This window comes from Ochotona princeps, chromosome 17 (genome assembly GCF_030435755.1).
Source record: "Ochotona princeps isolate mOchPri1 chromosome 17, mOchPri1.hap1, whole genome shotgun sequence".
NCBI classification, from domain to species: Eukaryota; Metazoa; Chordata; class Mammalia; order Lagomorpha; family Ochotonidae; genus Ochotona; species Ochotona princeps.
This window is the reverse complement of record NC_080848.1, coordinates 29,488,777-29,505,268: the sequence shown is the minus strand read 5'-3', so window position 1 is coordinate 29,505,268 and position 16,492 is coordinate 29,488,777. Positions and strand designations below refer to the sequence as shown.

The window sequence follows — 16,492 nt, the reverse complement described above, 5'->3', positions numbered from 1 at the left end:
AGAGCAGTCAAGGAATGCCCAAAGCCTGGGGACCCTGAACACACATAGGAGACCTGGAAGAAGCTCTTGACTCCTAGCTTCAGATCAACTCTGCTCTGGCCATATCGCAAAGTCAGATAAAGAAAGTGGAGGAGAGACAGAGAGGAAGATCTTCCATCTGATGATTCATTCCCCAAGAGACCGCAACAGCCAGTGCTGCACCTCTCCAAAGCCAGGAGCCAGGATCGTCCTCCGAGGCCTCCCACACAGGTGCAGGGTCCCAAGGCTTTGGGTTGTCCTCAACTGCTTTCCCAGGCCACAAGCAGGGAGCTGGATGGAAAGTGGAGCTGCCAGGATTAGAACCGGTGCCCATATGGGATCCCGCGGCTTTCAAGGAGAGGATTTTAGCTGCTAGGCCACCGTGCCAAGCCCAAGTAAACATTTTATTAAACAGCATTGCAGGAGGTGGCTTTATTTACAATGCCACAATGCTGGTCCTAAAAAATAAATCTTAAGGGGAGAGGGCAGGTGACAGGTCTAGTAGTTAAGAGTCCAGCAAACACTTATTCGTCACATCAAAGTACACAAGTCAGCCAGCGGGCGTAGGCTCCTCACTCCTGCCTTCTGCTACTATGGATCCTAGAATGCAGTGGTGATGATGCAAGAAAAAGGGTTCCTGCGACCCTTTGGACTGAGTTCCTAGTTCCTTTCCAACTTTTCTCATTACAGGCATTTGAGGAATGAATCAATAGAGGTGAGCTCTCTCCTTGTTCATTTAATGCTCGTCAAATACCTAAGTAAATAGAAATTTTACAAAGAGAAGAAATAGCAGACTCATCTGGCTATAATGGCTATAATAACTTCAACTCCAACGCTGAGTGCTACTTGCTAAAGATACAGAAGTCATAAAGCTACATATACAAGGTAGTTGGATTAAATGAATTTCCTAGTTCTCTAAATAAAAATCAAACACATAAAGAAAATGAAATCTCACTTGGTTAAGAATAGTGTAAAGAAAAATGATAATGAATCATGTAAAATGGATTTTCTATTCTAAATAAAATAATTCATGTAATAAAAATATCTAATATGGCAAACCTCATACAGGACACTCTAGTGTTCAATTTATATAAAGACAGAAACAGCAGAAGAGGAATGAATGATGTAAATCTGCTACTACAAATTATTATTCCTAATTACTGGCCCAAGTCTCAAACCTTTTAGAGTTTCTTCACATAAATACTTGTAACCATCATCTAGTACTTACTAAATATATGTGGGAAGTTATCATAAGCTTTGAAAACACTTATAAAGTAAGTCTACACATAATTAACTTTAGAATTTGAATGTAAGCCTATATAACGTAGGGTAAAGAGAGCCTCAAAAGAAATCCAACTGGTTAATAGACCATATGCTTTACTCAATTTTAGCTTAAAACAAAAAGGGTTTCAGAACAATCCATATTCCAGTTTTGAAGGGGTTCAGACTTAATTAACTCATTGCTGAAATACACAGCAAACAGGAACATCAGCATCCACATCAGAGCACTACTTTGAATCCCAGCTTGCCTTCCTCCAATCCAATCCAATTCCCTGCTACTGTGACTGGAAAAGCAGAGAACTGCCTAAACACCTGGGACACTCACCCATGTGGGAGACCCAGAAGATCTGTTAAGACTTTAAAAAAAGAAAGATGACTCATTCATTTGAAAGCCAGAGTTAGTTCGCAGAGAAGGTGACAGATAGGAGAGTCCATTCAGACTGGTTCACTTTGCCAAAAGGCAGCAATAGCCAGAGATGGAATGAGGGGTTTCCACTGAGTCTCCCACATGGGTGCAGGGACCCAAGCAGTTGGGTCTTTGTCCCCTGCCTTCTTAGGCCAATTAGCAGGGATCTGGATTGAAAAAGCAGCTGGGGGCCTGGCGGCGTGGCCTAGCGGCTAAAGTCCCCTCCTTGAATGCGCCGGGATCCCAAACGGGCGCCGGTTCCAATCCCAGCAGCTCCACTTCCCATCCAGCTCCCTGCTTGTGGCCTGGGAAAGCAGCCGAGGACAACCCAAAGCTCTGGGACCCTGCACCCGCGTGGGAGACCCGGAAGAGGTTCCAGGTTCCCGGCTTCGGATTGGCGCAGCACCGGCCGTTGCGGCTCACTTGGGGAGTGAATCATTGGAGGGAAGATCTTCCTCTCTGTCTCTCCTCCTCTCTGTATATCTGACTTTGTAATAAAAATAAATAAAGCTTTAAAAAAAAAAAAAGCAGCTGGGACATGAATAAGGACCCCAACCAGTGCCCATATGGGAGGCTAGCACTGCAGGGGGTGGCTTTATCTGCAATGCCACAGTGCTGGTCCTAAAAAATAAATCTTAAAGGGAGAGAGACTGAAGAGAGGAAGAGAGAGAGAGAGAGAAAGATAAGTGGGAAGGATAGAATGCTACGGACAGAAAGACAAAATACCTGGGTTGGGCTAGAAAAACAGCTGGGAACCAGGAATTCAAGCCAGGTCTCAGTCATATTAGCATAAGTTGGAATTCGCAGTAGAGTTGCATCTTGGAGCTCAGGTGCTCTTGGTAGGTCACATCAATATCCCAATCAGCAATTTAACTAATCAGCTAAGGGTCCATACCAATTTCAAAATATTTTATGTGGCTCTCCCTTAAGTTTTATATACAGATTATTTTTACAGGGCCTGGCATCGTAGCTCAGCAGCTAGTTCTCGCCTTGTATGTGCCAGGATCCCATGTGGGCACTGGTTCTAATCCTGGAGACTCTGCTTCCCATCCAGCTCCCTGACTGTGGCCTGGGAAAGCAGCTGAGGCTCCAGGCTCCTGGTTTTGGATTGACACAGCTCCAGCTGCTGCAGCCGCTTAGGGAGTGAATCAACAGATGCAAGAACTTCCTCTCTGTATCATCTCCTCTATATATCTGACTTACCAATTGAAAAAAAAAATCTTTTTTAAAAATTATTTTTACAAAGTAACAAATTGTGGAAAGCAGAAAAATATATACAAAAAAAGCTAAAGCTGAATGTCAGATGTGCAGATAAAGATAACAAAAGCAACCTCTAGTGCCCAACATCACAGTGTAGTAGGTTACCCAACATCATGACACTGGCATCCCACTGGGCGCCAGTTTATGCCCTGACTGCTTCACTTTTTTTTTTTTTAAAGATTTATTTTATTTTTATTACAAAGTCAGATATACTGAGAGGAGGAGAGATAGAGAGGAAGTGGAGCTGCCAGGATTAGAACCAGCGGCCATATGGGATCAAGGCGAGGACCTTAGCCACTAGACCACGCTGCCGATCCCATGGCTGCTTCACTTTCAATCCATCTCCCTGGTAATGGCCTGGGGAAAACAATAGCAGACAGCCCAAGCACTTAGGTCTCTAACCAAGTTCTTGGCTGCTAGCTTCAGCTTGGCTCAGCCCTGGCATTGTAGTTATTTGTGGAGGGAACCAATGAACGGATCTCTCTTTCTCTCCCCTTCCTCCCCTCTATGAATCTGCCTTTCTGACTTATTTATATATATCATTTATGTGTTTACCTGTAACTCTGAAAGTTAGAAGAAGAGATACAGGGAGACAGAATAGATAGCAAAGACTCTTCCACCAGTTGGTTCACCCCACAAATGGCTATACTGGCTGGAGTTGGTCCATTCTGAAGCTAGGAGCCAGGAGCTTCCTCCGGGTAGGTGCAGGGGCTCAAGCACATGGGCTGTGCTCTGCTGCTTTCCATTAGCAGGGAGCTGGGTTGGAAGTGTAGTAGCCAAGACAAGACTGGAAGCAGCAGCTATATGGAATGCTGATGCTACAGGTGGAGATTTTACCCACTATGCCTAGGCACCAGTCTCCAAATACATAAATCATTAAAAAAAAAACAAAACAAAAAAACCTGTCTTGGGTTAACCATTTAAGGCCTAGCACATGTTCTAGTACATAATGAAATACTTGTTTAAGAATAAGATCTATGAGAAAGCAAAAGTGTATCTGAAACATTTCCTGATTTATCTAAATGAGTCTAAGCTAAGCGTCCAGAGCAGATTACGTTTAAGACAAAATAGGAGACCAGCCCAGTGAAACTGACATAAATAACCCCATCGGACACTTACTCCATGCTAGCGTACACTAGGAAGAGCAAAAATTACAAAAGCCACTATGTACATTAGAGCACGTAATTGAAGAGTCTGATCCTACTTACCTTACACAACATTCTACTGCACGAAACCAATGAAGCATCTCATCATGTAGAGTACACAACTGAAGGCAGGACAGAAAAACTTTCTCAGCATCACTGTACCAGCCTGCATCAGAAAGAAAGCCACCTAAAGAACAAGAAAACCCAGTTACATTTGATAATGCAATAAATTTTCTGAAACCAAACAATGAATACCTAAACTAAAACAATTCATAATATTGAAGCTCTTTATTTAGCCTAAAACAAAGGCATTCATTGGGAGAATAATTTTCTCTAAAAAGCTTTGAAATTAAGGGAATTAGTATTAAAGCTGACACTTCAATGAGAATTCAAGAATTTTCAACCTTAAACAATTCTCTACCGCCTAAGAGCTGACATTTTTTAGGTTATGAATAAGAAGACTATGGGCTGGTACAGTGCCTGCCAGCACCAGCATCCTATACAGGCACTGGTTTGTGTCCCAGCTGCTCTATTTATGATCCAACTCCCTACTTATGGCCTGGAAAGGTAGCAGCAGATGGACCAAATTCTTGGGCCCTTGTATCCATGTGGGAGACCCAGAAGCTCCTGCTTCTTGCATTCAGATCAGCTCAATTCTGGCTGATCTGGCCATCTGGGGAGTGAACCAGCAGAGAGATGACTTCTGTCTCTCCTTCTCTCTCTACAAAATCTGCCTTACAAAATAAAACAAACCTTTTTTTAAAAAAAGCTACATTTTAAATATTCTGATATTTTCATCTTGTAATGTACAACTTTTCACTCTCTGCATTCCCCATCCTAAACATGAAGAAACAGACATAAACTTGATCTTTGTACAGGCAGCACATGATCAAGGACACACACATAATAAACACAACAAACAGCAGGTGTTTGTCATAGTAGCACAGACTCCTCTGGGGAAATCAACATCCCATACTGGAATGTCTAGATTCAAGTCCTATCTCCAGTTCTTCTTTTTTGAGATGTATCTGTCATAAAGACTTAGAGAGAAAGAAGGAAAGACAGAGATCTTTCAACCACTGATTCACTACCCAAATGAAATCAAAGCCTGAAAATGTATCTGGGTCTCCCATGCAGGTACAGGAGCCCAAGCATTGTGGCCATCTAGTGCTGCTTCTCAAAGTACGTTAGCAGGAAGCTACGTGGAGAGTGAACAGCTAAGACTTGATCAGATGTCCACACGGCAGCTTAACCAGTTGCATGATAGTGCCTGTCCCCCCAGCTTGACTTGAAATCTAACGTCCTTCTAATGTGAACCTTGGGAAGCAGCAGGTGATGAATTAAGTACTTAGGTCTCTGCATTTCTTAACAGACCCAGACTGAGTTATGGATTCCTGTCATTGGCCTGGCCCGGTCCTGACTGCTGCAGATACTTGTGAAGAATACCAGGGGTTGGAAAATCATTCAAATAAGTGAAAACAAAGACAATGAGTTTGTTCCCCTCATTGAGGAAAAAAAAAAAAAGATTTTCATTAGAAAGTCAGATTTATAGAGAAGGACAGAAAGATCTCCCATGCACTGATTCACTCCCCAAATGGCCACAACAGCCAGAGAAGAGCTGTTTAGATAACCTGAAGCCAGGATCCAGAAGCTTCTTCCAGATCTCTCATGCAGATGCAGGGTCTCAAGGCTTAGGACGATCCTCTACTGGTTTCCCAAGCCATAAGCAGGGAGCCGAATCGGAAGTGGAGCAATTGGCACAGGAATGGATACCCAAATGGGATGCCAGTGTTCACAGGCAGAAGATTAGCCAGTTGAGCCATCGTCCCAGCCCCTTCCTTTATAGCCCAGATGTACTATTTGCTAAAATTATTGCCCATCCTGTTGGAGGGCTTTAGTCCTCTACAATTGCTAAGGTTCAACATACTTTTATTAACTGTAAATCACCCACATGAATTTAATTTCCACAACACACATTCAAAATAAACACTTACTGTTCAAGTTTAAGAAGAAAAACTTAAGGCAAAGTAAAAACAAAGCTTACAAAGTATTACTAAATCTATTCAATCCAACTCTATAGGCTCAATTTGTAATTATTGTATCATCTTAGCTATTAGGGCAAACCTTTCATAGTGTTATTAAAGATTAGTTATACTAACCAGAAAACAGTAAGTTCAATTCTATAATACTCCTTTTTTTACACACTTAAAAACTTAAAATTACATAATAAAACTGATGATGGTTTACCTTCATTGGCAGTATTATTCCTTGGAAACACAAAAAAATACTGTGTGACTTAATAGTGTCAATATCTGAGGGTTAAGAAAATATTATATATTACTCAGACCCAACTCTTATATTTAATTAAAGTATATGTAAATAAACAGTTATTTTATCAAACTGGAGATACTGGTGTTTAGAACATTCTAGGGCCCTCATCAACATAGAATAATTAGTTTATATGTATTTATATTAAACAATCTTCTACTCATCACCCCAAGATGCTATAAATTGTGCTGATTATCAGGCTATTGTTTTGTTAGCTTTAAATTTACCCTTCAAGAATCTGTTTGGCAAAGCTGAGGCAAGGACCCTAAAAACCTCATTTCTCCTATGCCAGGTAGCTCACTGTTAGGCTCTGTCAACAGGAAGAACTAGAAACAAGGGCTATGGGACCAGACACTGCTTCCTGTATCTATCACCTTGACCTCCACAGACAGCAACACTTTAGGACAGGATTCTTTACTGTGGTAGCTGCAGTTCATTCCAGTAAGGCAGTGAAATCTACGCGGTGCTTCCATTACTTGCAGAATCAGCTTCCCAACACTTTTTCAGACACATCAGCAGATGCCTTCAGATACTCCTCCTGGAGACTAAACGTCCATACCCATTTGGCTTTCTCTTCAGAGTTCTGAGGAACTGGTACCAGCCTAGCAATATGCCAGCTCCATGGGTCACCTCCTCAAGCCTCTACATTTTAGTAATCAACTTACTCCTTTGGCTCCTCAAGTTCTAGTTTTGCAAGCAGATTCTTGGCATTGCTGTGTTCTTCATACCCTAGATGTTCTTTTGCCCTTTTCAATTTTCTTAACACCTGTCTCAAAACTCTGAGTGAAAAATAAATTCTATCACTACAATAAGGATACATATTGGAAAAAAAAAAAAAACTGAGAAACTGGTTTCAAACACTATGTATTTTTCAGGAAACCATTTATGGAGCCAGAAAGCAGTACAACTGTTGCCTAGTGTTAGAGGGAAATAGAGAATGCAAATCTATATGAATAGTATGATAATGAGTTTATTAGGAACTGGTTCTAACTCAAAGATATTTATTTCAGTGGAGTGTATATGTAGTTGAGAGAAAATTAACACTAGCATTAAGTCTTTCATTCTGCTTGACACTAATTTCCCTACAGATTACAAGGTTATCTGAAATTATTAACTTTTAAATTAAAATGTTTTCACCTTTTCATATTTGAAAGGGAGAGTTACAAACGGACAGAAAAGAGAGCTCTTCCATTTGCTGGTTTATTTCCCAAAAGCTTGTAGCACCCAGGACTACCCAAGGTAGATGCCAGGAACCTACAAATTAGAAGTGTAGGAAATGGGGCCCAACGGCGTGGCCTAGCAGCTAATGTCCTCGCCTTGAATGCGCCGGGATCCCATATGGGCGCCGGTTCTAATCCCAGCAGCTCCACTTCCCATCCAGCTCCCTGCTTGTGGCCTGGGAAAGCAGTTAAGGACGGCCCACAGCTTTGGGATCCTGCACCCACGTGTGGGAGACCTGGAAGAGGTTCATGGTTCCCAGCTTTGGATCGGCGCAGCACGGCCGTTGCGGCTCACTTGGGGAGTGAATCATCAGATGGAAGATCTTCCTCTCTGTCTCTCCTCCACTCTCTGTATATCTGACTCTGTAATAAAAATAAGTAAATCTTACAAAAAAAAAAAAAGAAAAGAAAAAAAGAAGAAGTGTAGGAAATGTGGTGTAGCAACTTAACCTGCAGAATGAACTGTCAGCATCCCAGATGTCCACAGACTTCTAATCCAGCTCTATGCTAACAAACATGGGAAATCAGCAGAAGATGGCCCGAAACTCTGGGTCCCTGCATTTATGTAGGAGACTGAGAAGATGCTCCTAGCTCCAGCAGCTTGCTGCTCCCAACTCCATGTTGCTGCTAATGTGTACACTGGTATGCAGCACGTGATGGCTTAGGTGATTCGAGTGTCTGCCACCAACATGGAAGAACAAAACTGAGTTCCAGGATCCTGAATCTGGTCTAGCCCAGATGAAGCCATGACGATTATTTGTGGAGTCAATCAGCCAGTGGATAAAAAGGACATCTGCACGTCTCCCTCCATTTTGTCTACTTTCCAAACAAAGGAAATATATGTCAAGATCACAAATACTCTACTGTTAAAGGCATTCTGTGAACAAATCTTTGCTGCAACTTCTTTTCATGAGATCCTGAAGAAATGAATTACATGATAAAAGTTTCTTCCAGAAAACAATTTTCTAAGGTTTTCCAGGAACTGTCTATGAATACTAAAAAGAACTTTTTCTTTCAGTATTTGTTATTTATTTTGAAAGTCAGAGTATCAGAGAAAAACCTTCTATTTGCTGGTTCAGTGCTCCGATGGCTGTAACATGCAGCATTAGGCCAGGGCAATGTCAGGAGCCAAGCGTTTCATTCAGTTCTCTAATGTGGATGGCAAGAAATCAAACACTTGAGCCATCTTCCACTGTTTTTCTCAGGCTGTGGACAGGGAGCTGGATAAAAAATAGAATAGCTGAGACATAAACTGGTGCCCATATGGGGAGACTGGTGTGGCTGGCGTTGCAGGCAGCATCCTTACCCACTATAACACAACGCTAGCCCCTAAAAAGAATTATTTTAAGACTGATCCCTGCATGGCAGCTTAGTAGCTAACATTCTTGCCTTTTAAGCACCAGGATCCCATATAGGCATCAGTTCTAATCCCGGCAACCCCACTTCCCATCCAGCTCCAGCCTGGGGCCTTTGGATCCTGCACCTATGTGAGAGACCCAGAACAAGTCCCGGCTTCAGATCAGCAAAGCTCTGGCCGTTGCAGCCACTTGGGGAGTGAATCATCGGAGGGAAGATATTCCTCTCTGTCTCTCCTTCTCTCTGTATATGTGACTTTCCAATAAAATTAAATAAATACTTAAAAATGAATTTAAAAAAAAGATTTAAAGAGGAAGATCTGGCACCATGCCCAGTGGCTGAAGTCCTCGCCTTGCACATGTGAGGATTCCATGAGTGCCAGTTCGTGTCCTGGCTGCTCCATTTCCCATCCAACTCCTTGCCTGTGGTCTGGGAAAGCAGTCGAAGATGGCCCAAGACCTTGGGACCCTGCACCCGTGTGGGGGAACTGGAGGAGTTTCCTGGCTCCCAGCTTCTGGCTTCAGATCGAATCAGCTCAGCTCTGTCACAGCAGCCAATTGGGGAGTGAATTAGCAGACAAAACGTGTTTCTATATCTCCTTCTCTCTGTATTTCTGCCTTTCCAATAAAAATAAACAAATCTTTAAAACTCTAAAATAAAAGGGGGGCCCGAGCATGACAGCCTAGTGGCTACATTCTCGCCTTGCATCACACATGGGGCACAAGTTCATACTCCAGAAGATCCGCTTCCCATCCAGCTCCCTTCTTGTGGCTAGGGAAGGCAGTCAAGGACGGCCCAAAACTGGTACACTGCACCCATGTGGGAGACCCAGAAGGGGTTCCTGTTCTGTACCAGCTCAGCTCCTGCCACTTCAGCCACTTAGGGAGTGAACCAGTGCATGGAAGATTTTTCTCTCTGTATCTCCTTCTCTCTGTATATCTGACTTTCCAATTTAAAATAAAAACTTAAACACACACACACTGGAAGAGAGGTGCTGCTTGGGACAGCAGCATGCAGTATCAAACAACCTGGGTTCCAGTTCTAGCTCTGTTTTTTATTCTAGCTTCTGACTAATGCAAATAACAAGGTGACAGCTTAAATTCTTGACTCCCTGACACCAAAGTGGGAGATATAGACTCAGTTTCAGGATACAGCCTAATCCAGCCTCAGCTGTTAAAGGGATGTGGGTTAGTCTATCAGTGGATAGGAGCTGTTCTCTTTCTTGCTTTCAAATAAATTAAAACTAACAACCAAAGAATAGAGGACATGATGAAACTTATTGAAAAAGCCTTTTACTACATGTGGGTTTGCATATGCACTTGAGACAGAAAACACACACTAATGTGAGAAATCAAAAACAAAAGGAAGTTTGTAATGATGAACTGTATCCAGACAGTTCACTAAAAAACACACACAAAAATCAAGGACCTCGCAGGTGGAAGGTTGAGTCTATCAATGGACAACACCATCCTCAGTTTTGATTACTTACCTAAAACAAAGCCAACCTGAATGGCTTTCTCCTTTACTGCAGCATCTGATTCAGCTATGTAAGAGCACCGTCTGCTGAATGAGTAGGCCAAGACTGAAGCAACTTTTACACCATGATCCATCAAAGCCTGAAAGCAATGATGAAGTAAATGTCTAAAAGAGAAGAAAAAGATTATTTCCATTTAAAAAATCCTAGCTGCTTCTCTATCAAGTATCAGCACCATTATTTTCCAGGAGCCAATAAGATAAAAAGGGTTTTCTCCAAACATTTATGAAGCAATAATAATTCAGAATTTAGCCAGATACTTTTTTTAAAAAAGATTTATTTGTTTTTACTAGAAAGTCATATATACAGAGAGAAGGAGAGACAGAGAAGATCTTCCGTCCACTGATTTACTCCCCAAGTGGTCAAAACAGCTGAAGCTGACTTGATCCGATGCCAGGAGCCAGGAGCTTCTTCTGAGTCTCCCAGATGGGTGTAGGGTCCCAAAGCTTTGGATCATCCTCAAATGCTTTCCAGACCACAAGTTGGGAGCTGGATGGGAAGCAAGGTCGCCGGTATTAAAACCAGCTCCCATATAGGATACCAGCACATTCAAGGCAAGGACTTTAGCCATCAGGCTACCACGCCAGACCCTTAGCACCAGATATTCGGTCACTCAGTGAGCCTACAAAACTAAGGAAGTAGAAATTCTTTAACTTAATGCCAAAGAGAAAAGAAGGTGGACCCAGCGCAGTAAGCTAGTGGTTAAAGTCCTTGCCTTGCATGCACTGGAAACCCACAGGGGCGCCAGTTCATACCCTGGCTGCTGCAGCCAGCAGTGCCAGGCCAATTTAAGCTCATAGACAAATGCAGGTAAGGCTGAAATGCGGGGTATGCCAGGCTAGGCTATCACACCTACTGGTCTGCTTGAGTCAGGGATGGGAGCAGACTGGGTAGAGCCAGGCTGCAGAACTAGCCAGCAAGTGTTGAGACTGAGGGTGGGATGGGTCAGCCCAAGCTGCAGCATCCAAAGGCAAAAGACAAGAGGATGGGCTATGACGAGCTATATCAGAGCAACCACTGGCAAATGCAAAATCTGTGACTGGGGTCCAGATGGTAGCCTAGCAGCTAAAGTCCTCACCTTAAACACACAAAGATCCCACATGGGCGCTGGTTCTTGTCACAGTGGCCCCGCTTCCCATCCAGCTCCCTGCTTGTGGTCTGGGAAGGGAGTGGAGGACGGCCCAAACCCTTGGGAATCTATATTTGCATGGGAGAACCAGAAGAGGCTCCTGGCTCCTGACTTCAGGTTGGTGCAGCTCCAGCCGTTGCAGCCACATGGGGAGTGAATTAACAGACCTTTCTCAGGCCCGGCAGGATAGCGTAATGGTTAAGGTCCTCACCTTGAACACCCCTGGGATCCCATATGGGCGCCAGTACTAATCCCAGCAGCTCCACTTCCCATCCAGCTCCCTGCTGTGGCCTGGGAAAGCATTCGAGGATGGCCCAAGGCCTTGGGAACCCTGCACCCATGTGGGAGACCCGGAAAGAAGTTCCATGCTCCTGGCTTCAAATCGGCACCACACTGGCCGTTGCTTGGGGAGTGAATCATTGGATAGAAGATCTTCCTCTCTGTCTCTCCTCCTCTCTATACATCTGCCTTTCCAATAAAATAAATAAATCTTACAAAAAAAAAGATTAAATTCTGACATGTGCTTCATACAATACAGATGAACCCTAAAGGTAATAGGCTAACTAAAATAATGTATAACAAAAAAGAACAAACAGGGATTGTATATATATGGAGAGCCTAGAATAATCAATCTCTCTGAGACAGAAAGAAGAATGGAGCATCCAGATGGGGGATAATTACCTAGCTGGGGCAGAGTTTTTGTCTTAAGATAGTAAATTCCAGAAATGGATGGTGATGTTTCCATTACAATGTAATATATTTGCCACTGAACTATACAGTTAACAATGCTTAAAACCATAAATTTTATTATTATATGTACTGCAAAATTTAAAAAGGAAGCTTACCTTTTATCCAAAGCACGCAATACTTTAGCAAAAACTTCCAATTCACAAAACTCACTGCCCAGTTGACATAAACGTCCCTGTTGGTAAAGCTGAAGAAACAGAAACAAAAATTTTAGAAAATTCTACAATTTATTTCAGTTTCTAGTTTAATCTTATTTTATGAATATAATGAATTTAATATAATGATATTAATGAATACAAATTCATGATGATTACAGATATTATCAGGAAATATGCCTATTCCAAGAGAAATGTAAGACTATTGAACAAAATCCTACAATGCATGTGAAAATAGTTTAATGGGTACATATAAACACTTAGCATGATACTAGGGTATGGAAAGTACTATAAAGTGCTAATTGTTAGATTTTTTTTTTAAAGATTTCATTTATTTTTATTGGAAGGCAGATTTACAGAGATCTTCCACCTGTGGTTCATTTACAAAATGGCTGCACCACAATAAACATCTCCAGCTATTCTGTGAAGATAACATTCTGCTTCACTGTACTAAGCATATGCTGATCCCCATCCCCTCTTCTTCAACAATCAGTATGAGTTTCTGGCAACATTCATTCCGATTTTGTGTTAAAATAAGGCCCTAATTTGATCTGACCGCTATTCTGATTAAGGATATACACCAGAATGTATTGGTTTGCAGTATTTTTTCTTGCCTTCAAAGTTAATGAGTCCATTTAGTGAAAGATCCTGTATTCTCTATGAAAACCATGCTCTTGGGCCCAGTGCAATAGCCTAGTGGCTAAAGTCCTCGCCTTGCATGCACTGGGATCCCATATGGGCACCAGTTCTAATCCCGGCAGTCCTGCTTCCCATCAAACCCCTTGCTTGTGGACTGGGAGGGCAGTCGAAGATGGCCCAAAGTCTTGGGACCCTGCACCCATGTGGGAGACCTGGAAAAGGTTCCTGGCTTCAGATCAGCACAGCACTGGCCTTTGCAGTCACTTGGGGAGTAAATCATCAGACAGAAGATCTTCCTCTCTGTCTCTCCTCCTCTCTGTGTATCTGACTTTGCAATAAAAATAACTCTCAAAAAAAAAAAAAAAAAAAAGAAAAGAAAACCATATTCTTAAAAAAAATAAAACCCCACGAAGTTTGGTAAGTGACATGCTTGGAAAACAACTTAAACTCTTGAAATACTCTGAAGAATCTATAATGGCATCAATTGATCTGCACTGTTTTCTGGAAACTTATTTTTGGTGTTATTTTGATAATTTTTCATTAGCTGTCCAGTTACATTTAATGAAAAAATTCTTGAATATACTAGCTTTTGGCTTTAATAATTTGTAATTGGGCCAGCATTATAGCTCAATTGGCTAATCCTTCCCTTGCAAGTGCCAGGATCCTGTATGGGCACCTGTTCCTGTCCTGGTGGTCCCGCTTCCCATCCAGCTCCCTGCTGTGGCCTGGAAAAGCAGCAGAGGATGGCCCCAAAACTTGGGACCCTGTACCCGCAGGAGACCTGGAAGAAACTCCTAGCTTCAGCTTGGCTGTTGCATCATTTGGGGAGGTAACCAGTGGATGGACATATGATCTTTTGTCTCTCCTTTTCTCTGTAAATCAGCCTTTCCAATAAAAATAAATAAATGTTCAAGAAAAAAAAGGAAGACAGGAAGGAAAGAAGGAGCTTATATCCATATCACAGTGCCTAAGTCTATATGCCTGACTCCACTCTCAATTCTTGCTTCCTTCTCATGTGCATTGTCAGGCAACTCCCACGTAGGAGACCTGGAGGAAGTTCCTGGCTCCTGGCTCTTGATTGGCTCAGTCTCTCCTCCTCTCCTTATATCTGACTTTGCAAGAAAAATAAATTAAAAAAAGAAACCCCAATGTGGAGAAGAATGTCCTGAAGGGATTGCTTGAGTGGTTGTGATAGCTGAGATGGTGTCTGTTTCACTGTTCCAAGGTTGAGAAAAAGATCCATTAGCTTGCAAGATCCATTGGCTGACAGAGTCCACCACCCCAGTGAATCCACTCATCCACTTGCTGTTAAAGCTCAGGTAGGAGAATTGCCCATTCTGTTCTCTCCATCTTCTGACATGTCCTCTGCAGGCCTAAATGAGCAGGCTGTCTTGACCCCGAGATGCAACTGGGCACGCTGTCTGCTGCAGAGGCATCAGTATTCAACAAGGACCAGTCCCAACACACACATCCCTTGATCAGACCACAAATCCTATGATTCTTCTTGTGGCCGGAGTTTTGAGTCCAGCAGTCTAGTTGTGTAGTCCCCCAAGAAACCTCACCCAGAGTGATTCCAGATCTGACCCTTGCATGTGCCAGTCAGTACAGGTTCCAGTTCAGTCCACCACCCACATCAGCCTACACACAAATGTGATAAATGTAGTTTAGTTGCCCAGTCAATTCCGTCCGCATGCCCATATCCTACCAGCAAACTGACAGATGCTGCAGCCCAACCCAACTCACTGTGCCACAAAACTGGCCTTACACACACCAGCAGGAATTTCAGCCTAGCTAGAGGGACCCCCACCAGGCCAACCACTGGTTCCACTTCCTGCATGTGCCAATATGTACAACAGACTAGCCCAGTCTATGCTGCATCCCAATCAGGCTCTCATATACACCTATGGGTACAGCTCAAGCATCCACCCACCCCAAAACCCAGTCCACATGAACGCCAATGAGTGCTGTCGACTGGTCCAGCCTGGTCCACCCTCAGCCCTGCCTCTCATGCACTCCAGCAGAAGCTGCAGCCCAGGAGAGGAGTGCCCACAGTTTCCCTATTAGGCCCACTTCCAGGCCCAGATCTTGCACTTCCAAGAGGGTATTGCAGTTCAGTCTGACACAACTTACACCCTATGCTGGCACTTGCCAGTGAATGCCGCAGCAAAGCCCAGCCAGTCAGCACTTATCCTGGCTCTTGCATGCACCAGCAGATGCAGTGGCCTGGCTTATTCTGGCCCTCACCAAAACCCAGCACACATGTAGGCTGATGCTTTCTGCAGCCCTGCCCAGCCTGGCCAGCACCCAGCCCCAGCCCTAATATGAACTGGCAGGTATTGTATCCCAAACTGGCCTGGCCTGACCTGTGTCTTGGCCCACCCACTGACCTGACCCACATGTATGCTAACGAATATTGTAGTCTGGCCTGGCCGGGCCTTTCCTCGTCTCAGTTCTCATGCTCACCAGCCAGCGCTGAGTCTTAACTGAGGAGTTCCCAAAGCTCTCCTATGAGACAAACTCCCAGTCATGGATCTTGGCACACCAGTGGATGTTTGACTTAGCCTGATTCGGCCCACCTCCTGTCCTAACCTTCACTGGGGGGGGGCGGGGTACTATGGCCTTGTGAGACCAGCCCACACCAATTACAGCTCTCACCAGTGGATGCTACACTCCAGCCCTGCCTGGCCTGCTCCCAGACGTGGTTTGTGTCCCAGCTGCTCCACTTCCCTTCCAGCTCCCTGCTTACAACCTGGGAAAGCAGTCGAGGACAGCCCAAGCCCTTGGGATCCTGCACCCACATGGGAAACCTGGAAGAGGATCCTGGCTTCATATCGGCTCAGCTCCAGTCATTTAGCCACTTTAGGAGTGAAGTAGTGCACAAAAGATCTTTCTCTCTGTTTCTCCTTCTCTCTGTAAATCTGACTTTTCAAAAATAAATATTTTTAAAAGTTTAAAAAATAATTTTTCCTGTTTTTGAACTTTATGTAAATAGAAACCGCACTGTAAAATTGGTTTCCAAACTGTACACCAAGATTCCCTACAGCACTTCAGGATATGAAAAACATAGAAGCCTGCACTGTAGCATTGTAGGTTAAGCCCCCCATTCAAAGCCTCCATTCCATAAGACTACTAGTTAAAGTCCTGCTGCTTTACTTCCAACCCAGATTCCCACTAATGTGTCTGGAACAGTAAAAGACACACAAGTAGTTGGACCCCTGTGGCCCACGTGGGAGACTCAGATGGGATTTTTAGCCTCCTACTTCTAGTCTAGCTC

The 16,492-nt window shown here is 43.4% G+C and overlaps 1 protein-coding gene across 1 annotated transcript in view; it reads right to left on the bottom strand.

The window, feature by feature from the left end:
• The window catches only part of APPBP2 (amyloid beta precursor protein binding protein 2), a 41,553-nt gene that overhangs the window by 18,293 nt on the left and 6,768 nt on the right, over positions 1 to 16,492 (bottom strand). Inside the window, exons 2-4 of the mRNA XM_058675594.1 lie at positions 12,523 to 12,611; positions 10,504 to 10,655; positions 4,174 to 4,297 (exon numbers count right to left, since the gene is read on the bottom strand). Coding sequence (XP_058531577.1) covers positions 4,174 to 4,297; positions 10,504 to 10,655; positions 12,523 to 12,611 — 365 coding nt within the window. The remainder of the gene's footprint in view (positions 1 to 4,173; positions 4,298 to 10,503; positions 10,656 to 12,522; positions 12,612 to 16,492) is intronic.